The sequence below is a fragment of the Bidens hawaiensis genome, unplaced genomic scaffold (genome assembly GCF_021521415.1).
Source record: "Bidens hawaiensis isolate Kalapana, Puna unplaced genomic scaffold, B.hawaiensis_p1.1 tig00002423_1, whole genome shotgun sequence".
NCBI classification, from domain to species: domain Eukaryota; kingdom Viridiplantae; phylum Streptophyta; class Magnoliopsida; order Asterales; family Asteraceae; genus Bidens; species Bidens hawaiensis.
Window position 1 is genome coordinate 2464301 of NW_027491133.1, and position 8383 is coordinate 2472683.

General features: G+C 38.2%; 1 protein-coding gene across 1 annotated transcript; it reads right to left on the minus strand.

The window, feature by feature from the left end:
• Nucleotides 1-5426: 5426 nt before the first annotated feature.
• On the minus strand, nt 5427-7676 carry LOC143619372 (uncharacterized). The gene is made up of 4 exons (XM_077091318.1): nt 7612-7676; nt 7275-7339; nt 6221-6911; nt 5427-6130 (listed from the first exon to the last, which is right to left on the minus strand). The coding sequence occupies exons 2-4, from the start codon at nt 7308-7310 to the stop codon at nt 5619-5621; spliced, it is 1239 nt and encodes a 412-aa protein (XP_076947433.1). The 5' UTR covers nt 7311-7339; nt 7612-7676; the 3' UTR covers nt 5427-5618.
• Nucleotides 7677-8383: the final 707 nt, after the last annotated feature.

The window sequence follows — 8383 nt, forward strand, 5'->3', positions numbered from 1 at the left end:
TGAGACAATGAGTATTGTGAGATATCTTTAGAGTTTAGAGGATAAGGGTTTTCTTGCCAGTCATCGTTGTGTTTGTGTGATGGATGCAAAGTAATTTGAGTGTTTTGGCAATAATCTTAGTATGTTCTAGAGTCAGTGAGTTGTGGGCTTTATCATTACGTGAAGTTGTTGCTAACGATCTTGTCTTTCATTAATAAAGCCAACCCTTTAAATAGGGATGAAGATTACCATTAACCGACAAGAGTTTGTTATGAAGATATGTGGCGGTGTGGAGCGCCTCAACACAAAAAGAAGCGGGGATATTTGCATGAGTGAGAAGTGTTCGAACGATGTCATTTAATCGTCGGATCATGCGCTCAGGTAGTCCATTATGTTGGGACGTTTGAGGACACGAAAAACGAAAAATAAAGCCATGGTGATGAGCAAAAGTTTTGAACTCATTATTGTCGAATTCACCTCCTAGGTCACATTGAAAAGCTTAATTTTAAAGTTAAATTGAGTGGAGATAAAACGGTGAAATTTGACAAATGTGGGGAAAGTGTCGGATTTATATTTAAGTGGGTGTACCCAAACAAAGTGTGTAAAGTTATCTATTAGGACCATGTAATATTTGTATCCTGGTTTACTAAAAACCGGTGAAGTCCATAGGTCACAGTGAATAATGTCAAATGGTGCAAACGTAACAGATAATGAATCATAAAACGGTGAACGAGTATTTTTGGATAATTGACAAGAATAGCAAATAGTTGAACCCGAAGATTTATTACAATAAATACTAAAACGAGAACGCAATAAATTTAAAATGGTGTCTCCGGGATGACCGAGCCGGTGATGCCATTGGTCCGTAGTGGTGGCAACAAAGGCAGATGGATTCGCCGGTTGAGTGAACGGGTAAAGGACACCGGTGCTATCGTGGCGAGAGAGGGGAGCCTCAGTCTTGTAATCCTTCACAGTAAAACCATAATGATCAAATTCAGTCGAAGTTTGGTTATCAATATTAAATTTACGTATAGAAAGTAAATTTTTAATAATATGGGGGGGGGTTAAAGAATATTGTTTAATCGGTAGGTTCGGTTGGATATGGTCAAGGTTGTATGGTCGGATCCTTGAATTGGTATTGCGTTTCCATTTCCAACAAAAATAGACTTAACAAGATATTTGTTGTTGATTATATCCACGACCTCTGCCATGGTTCGACCCATGGTAGTTTAAAGAGAGAAAGAAAAAGCGGCTCTGATACCATGTTAACGATCTTGTCTTTCATTAACAACGCCAACCCTTTAAATAGGGATGAAGATTACATGTAATGTAAATCAAATACAATCATACATAAATGATATACTATACTCCAAAATTTATTACATACTTATCATAACAAACTCTTGTCGGTTAATAGTTATGTGGTTAGGTTTGATTGTAATCATTGGGACTATAAGGTAGCGTTTGTTATGCAATAATGACAGGCGGAATGGAATGATTCATTACGTGGGAATGAAATAAGAGGTGTTTGGTTGCACAATGGAATGGAATCATTCATTACACATGGAATCTCATTCCATCAAAACCATTCCTTCCTACCCCCCCTTCTTTTTTTTCATTCCATTCCTCATTCAACCTACTTTCTCAACAACACCATCATCTAACAACAACCATCGCCACCACCACTACCACCACTACCATAGCCACCACCATCATCTGACCACCACCGCCACCGTCACCACCACCACCTCCGCAGCCACCACCACCTCACCGCCACCGTCGCCATCACCACCTTACTACCCAAGCTACCACCGCCACCATCTCACCATAGCCACAACAACCATTGTCACCGTCGCCACCCGACCATAACCGCTACCACCACTATCACTGCCTGGCCACCACCAGCGTCATCACCACCCTACCACCGCCATCACTACTAATGCTACCATTGCTTGACCACCACCACCACAACCACCACCCACGCCGCCTGACCGCCACCACCACCACCACTACCATAGCCACCACCATCATCTGACCACCACCGCCACCACCGTCACCACCACCACCACCTCCGCCGCCACCACCGTCGCCGCCACCACCACCTGACCGCCACCGTCGCCATCACCACCTACACCACCACCACCTTACCACCCAAGCTACCACCGCCACCATCGTCGCCATACCACAACAACCATTGTCACCGTCGCCACCCGACCATAACCGCTACCACCACTATCACTGCCTGGCCACCACCAGCGTCATCACCACCCTACCACCGCCATCACTACTAATGCTACCATCGCTTGACCCCCCTACCCGCCTGACTGCCACCACCACCATTTTCATCTCCAGAGCTACCACCACCGTCGTCATTTCAGGGTTTTTTTTTTTTTTTTTTTTTTTGTAAAAAATTTATATATTTTGAGATAGGGATATTTTAATTATTTCTATTTCATTCATAAAATTTTTTTCGGATACCAAACAACATAACGTAATTATTCATTTCATTTCCATATATTAACCAAACAAGACAAAGGAATGGTAATGATCCATTTCATTTCTTTGTCAATTTCATTCCTTCTCCCATTCCATCCCCCATTCATTCCATTCCTTTCAACCAAACATACCCTAATTGTTTGGCTTCGTTTTGATAGTTGTTTCAAGATTTAATTAATAATAGTAATAATAAGGAAAATTGGATTTAAATAATCACATCTTTAATGGATTGGCCAATAATAATCTCACCTCCGGTATTTCCCGCTGGCAGTCCCACCTTTTCAAGGTTTTTTGTTTTATGATCCCCCGTTAAAAAAAATTAACGGGGTTAAGTTTTTGCTGATGTGGCTAATGACTTGGCATTTTTATTTTCCTAAATGGCTTTTACCTATATTTTTATTTCCTACGTGGCTTTCCTTTCATCATTATCCCAACAATAATAACAATAATAATATCTTCATCTCTGTATCATCATCTTCTTCACCTTCATCACCTCTGTATTATCCACAAACCCTAACCCTAACTCACGCCCCACGGCTCACTCTGTCCTGACCTACCACGGCTACCCAATCGGACTCCTCCCAACGGACGTCCTCTCCTACGACCTCAACACCACCTCAGCCGCCCATGCCGCCTCATCCTCCCGCCGGACAACTACCTCGCCACCTACTCGAATCGCTGAGTTGAATGTAATTAGGGTTAGGGCTTTCTTCCATTGTGGGGGATCACTGGGATTAATATTAGTGGTGAGGATTTGGTGTTTGAAGCTAGATGGGTTGCATCTGGATGTGGGGGTCGGGTCCGATGGTCAGTAGATCGTTCATGGTGGCTTTCTTGAATCTGGGTTTGATTGATGAAGGATTCAATCGATAATTGTGGTCTGAGTTTGTCGTGGGTGAGGGATTTAATCGGTAATTAGGGCTCAACCAATTACTTTTGGGGGTTAAAAGGGTGGGTATTCAACGTAATTAATGGACAATGCCAAGTCACTCGCCATGTAGAATTATGACACTGCCAACTCACCAGCCACATCAGCAAAAACTTAACCCCGTTAATTTTTTTAACGGAAGATTATAAAACAAAAAACCTTGAAAAGGTGGGACTGCCAGTGGGAAATACCGGAGGTGGGATTATTATTGGCCAATCCATTAAAGGTGGGATTATTTAAATCCAATTTTCCTAATAATAATAATATTTTGGCAGCCTCTTGGAAAAATCGATTTGGAGAAACATCTCTTTTGTGATAGGGTTGTGATCTAACAAGCATCTCTATGTTTCAATATTTGAATAGTTGGTATACGTTGCATACGATGTGAATTCTAATTTGAGGAGACACATCTTTGTAGTTTATCAGGAAAGCTAGAAACACATGGGTTTTCAAGATTTGATGTCGTTGGATGAGAAGATTACGAAGGAGATAATTTCACAACTGTTTAAATATTGGTCGGGTCAAACAAGGGTCTCATCTTCAGGATCTGGACCGGTGAAGTTAATATATAATGTATTTTAATTTATAATTTTTCAAATAATCTATCTCTATTCCTCTTTAGAGAGGAAGATATCATAAAAATTGTTTAATGTCTTGTTGTCGGGTTAAATTGTATGTAAGTGTTGCGCAAGATATATAAGTGTTGTGTAAGATGAAACATAACAACGAATAACCACTCTCTCTTATATAGAGCTTACGACCACACTAAAGAAAAGAGGACCAACTGACCAAGGACCACTCATCTTTTATTACATGTTTTAACTTTAATTTTGGGACAAAGTGTGCAACCGTTGTACAAAATAATAAATATGCATAAACCTATGAGGAGGTGGACAAACCCCTCCGGAATTGTTTTATGTAGATCCTCTTAAAATATCATTTTATGTTATCCCATGTATCTTTCATTTCTATCTATTAACCATTTAAAACAATTCCATTAGGATGACTTCTTCAATAAAATGGAATCAATTTCATATTATTAACAAAAATAGTAATTAGTTGCATGATATAATTCGTTCACTTTCAAAATGATAAAACAAATACGTGTATAAATTTAGTTGCATAGAACAATTTATCATTTATGTCATTAATATACATATAGCGCTTTAGGGCGCCCTCAAGATATGTTTTCAGACACCGCTATCCAATTACAACCCGTCTTTGCTCAATGGATACAAAACACCTACGCTTTAGCACCTGGTGCAACGTCTCCTGGTGCAACAGCAAACACCAGTTTAACTTGGGGGGGGGGTGATTTAGTAGCAATGGGCGGCAAGGTAGCTTTGTTACCTATTCCATTAGGAACCGCAGATTTTTTGGTACATCACATTCATGCATGTACGATTCATGTGACAGTATTGATACTTCTGAAAGGTGTTCTATTTGCTCGTAGCTCCCGTTTGATACCGGATAAAGCAAATCTTGGGTTTCGTTTTCCTTGTGATGGGCCTGGAAGGGGGGGACATGTCAAGTATCAGCTTGGGACCATGTCTTCTTAGGACTATTCTGGATGTATAATTCAATTTCAGTGGTCATATTTCATTTTAGTTGGGCCATAATATATACCTATAAATATTAGTATTATTACTACTGTAAATAACAAAACGTAAACGGGTCATGTTAGTTGCACTGTGCTAGTATTTATGTTCAAATCAAGTTCTTGTTATAATTTGAGTAAATTTGTTGAGTGTAAGTCTAATATTGTTCTAAGTTCTATTTTACACGTAACACCAACAAAACACACCCCTTTTCCATTTTCATGTTCAGTTTGTGATCCATTAATTAATTTGTTTATTTCCCTTTATTTCAATTCTGTTATAAGTCTTTATATTTATTGATGTTCAAAAAAAAGTCTTTAATTATTAGCATGCTACATGTTGATATTGTTGGCTCATTAATCAGCCCTAAGTCATGGTAACAATATACATTAGAAAACATATACTACAACAACCCTTATTTTAATTTATACATATAGGTTTTATATCCCACAAAAAAAAATGACCAAACAACTATAATAGCTAGAACTTGTCTCTATAACACTAACACATAACCTGTTAGTCGATATGCTGGGCGAGACCTGTTTGAACCTATGATCAGGCACGAACCATGAGACTCGACTCCAGACCAGCAGGTCAAACTAAAAGTCAACACGGCTTCAGAAACAAATATCAAGACTAGCTTCTATGACCAATTCTTCAAGAATTTCGTCTGTAACTTTAACCACAATATCATTTCTATCTGATAAAGTGTCTAACCATGGTCCACCTTTTGCTATATCCCTCCTGACCAGTTGGTCTAGCGTTCGTGGACCCACAGGCTGACCGTTATGCCAGTCAACTTGGTCAATGACCGTGTCGATCACATCTTTTTCCAACGAAAACGGCTTAACCCGTGATCCAAATAATGTTATCTTTGAATGTAAACCAACCAACACTTCCTTGACATAATCATGGAGGACTTGAAGGTCAGACGATGATTCATACGCGTAATCCGTCACTAAAAAGTCCTCCCAGTTTGACTGAGAAATTTGGTACAAATCATTAACATATGAAGATATGAAACCGTGGTCTCCAGGATACAAACTTAAACCGGTTTTTCGTGATGGAGACGAAGTTTGCAACGAGTGTTCTTCAAAATCTAGCCGACGTGGTTGAATATGAAGTTCAACTGCCAACAGGTCACAGGTTAAGATGATAAACATTAAACAATTTATTATAAGAAATGAATTAAACTTAAAACTTTTGTATGTATACGTACATGATTCGATGGTGCTCGATGGACTGCTGATATTATCTGAAAAAAACGAATCAAGAACCGACACTGGGCTCGGGTTCTCATCCTGCTTTGACAGGCTTGAGCCACTCCACATCTTTTGTAAACTTTTCTCTCCATGGGTTCCTTCTAGTTCAAGAGCGACCATTGACTCGTGTATAGGAGACGACAGTAATATGCCCTCCAAGGTTCTTGGCACTTGTATACATGAAGAACCCGAAGGCTCACCCACACGTGAACCCAAAGCCACTAGCCTTAACCTTTCGGCTAGGTGTCGTCTAGCTTCCATAAAGACTTCTGGTTCTTGATGGTTAGAGTACGGTACCAACGATAAGTTTTCTGTTTTTGAACCGGGTTCATCAGTTTCACCACAAGGCTTCATCTTTTTGAAGATATTTAACTTTTTTGGGCTTTTAAGCTTTTTTCTAACATCATTAAACGAAACATGTGTGGTCTGATGAGCTTGCAAATGCAAGCATTGACACCCTATATCCATCACGCGTTCTACAACACGTTGACTAGGCTTCAAAACCGTGTTTGTGTTTTCTCTCTTCTTGTTCATGTTTTCGTATCGGGATTTCATCTTTTTCCAAAAAGATTTCTCCATGGTTTTCTTCCAAGCTTCTTCTTTCTTTAAAGATCCGTTCACGTTTGTAGTTTTCTTCTTTGATTTAATCTGAAAAAGTTGAAATATATGTTCATATATCTAATTTATTCTTTTAAAGATTGAAATGGGGCTGCTAAACGTGTCGAACATGACCCGTAAAACCTGAAAAAAGAGTTCTAACTTCTTTTTGCTTATCAACACTTAAAAAATTTTAAATTTACATCTTATTTTATTTTCTTGAAGCGATTGCCTAAAATATTCCAATTTACATAAAACAACCGTTTTTATATGCAGATGGGTTAAACGGGTCAACCCACGAACCCATTAGGTTCAACCCGAAACTGACACAACCCGTTTGGACTAGGCCCAAACCCACAAATTTTGTGTCCTTAATTCACACCCTCAACTGTTAGTAGCGAATATTGTACTTACATAGATGCTTCTAAGTTGTTCATCAAACGTCAGCATTCGTACTTGGCTCCTTTCATGTTCAGTTCCTGAAAGATTAGAATCCAGTAAATCCAACATTCAGTTTGACTTTTGAAGTCAACCTTTGACCTTATCAAATTCAAAGTTGTCTAACAATTTTTATACAAATTGAGTACAAAAACTATCTTTTTGCACCATCCCATAAATAATCAATTACATAGTCAACATTTTCCCAAAAAAAATCTGCTTATTTTATAAATATGAGATTCTAAACCGGTCGGTTTGACCTCAACGGTTAAACTATATTTCTAACAATGCATGTTCACCAAAGTGAACTCACCTGGAAGACTTTTGCCCCCTTGGCTCTCATCTGACAGCAGCTTCCGGTGAGGGCGGGCATGGCAGTGGTGGATACCACCAGCATTCCACACACAACCGATTTGACTCGTTTCAACTGCGGGAGGGCATTTTGGGGATTTTCTTGCCATTAACGGTAAAAACTGATTATGGTAACAATCAAGGAACTCAAATTGCATTGTATCTGTTTGGTTGTCATAAATCTAAAAGCATTCACTCCTGTTAGAATTCAATCATTCATGACAGTTTTTATTAAAAGTTAATGAATTTGGTGGTTAAATAAATTGAAATCCAACAGTGTACATAGAACCAACTGGAAATGGAAATCTTGATAAAAGTGTTGTAAGTGAGGTTGACATATCATAATAAAGAAAAAGGTTCAAGAACAAACCTTTTCTTACCAAATTTTAATAAATTAAAAAGCCATTTGATTTTCCTAGTTAAATGTAATAAAAATGTCATCAAAAAAAGTACTATAAAACAGTATTTTAAAACCAGTTAAACTCATGCATAACAAAGAATCTTGATTGAAGAGAATAAAAATCTTGAGAAACTGTACTTGGGATTAAAAACAAGATTTTTTTTTCAAGAAATTGGTAACAACTAAGAATCCAATTATTGAGCAATGTTGTATTATTATTATTATTTAAACAAAATAAATGATTTTTTTGCAAAAAGTATTAATAATATTTAATAATATCAAAAGGAAAATCTATTAAAAAGAGGTAAGAATTTCACCTGATATTAGGCAAAAG

Excerpts from the sequence above, each read along its gene's own strand:
- LOC143619372 (XM_077091318.1), bottom strand. The coding sequence starts at position 7,310 with ATGCTGACGTTTGATGAACAACTTAGAAGCATCTAT. Across the intron at positions 6,912-7,274 it reads AACAACTTAGAAGCATCTAT|ATTAAATCAAAGAAGAAAAC; the intron begins GTAAGTACAATA and ends CAACTTTTTCAG. Across the intron at positions 6,131-6,220 it reads ATCGAGCACCATCGAATCAT|TTGAACTTCATATTCAACCA; the intron begins GTACGTATACAT and ends ACCTGTTGGCAG.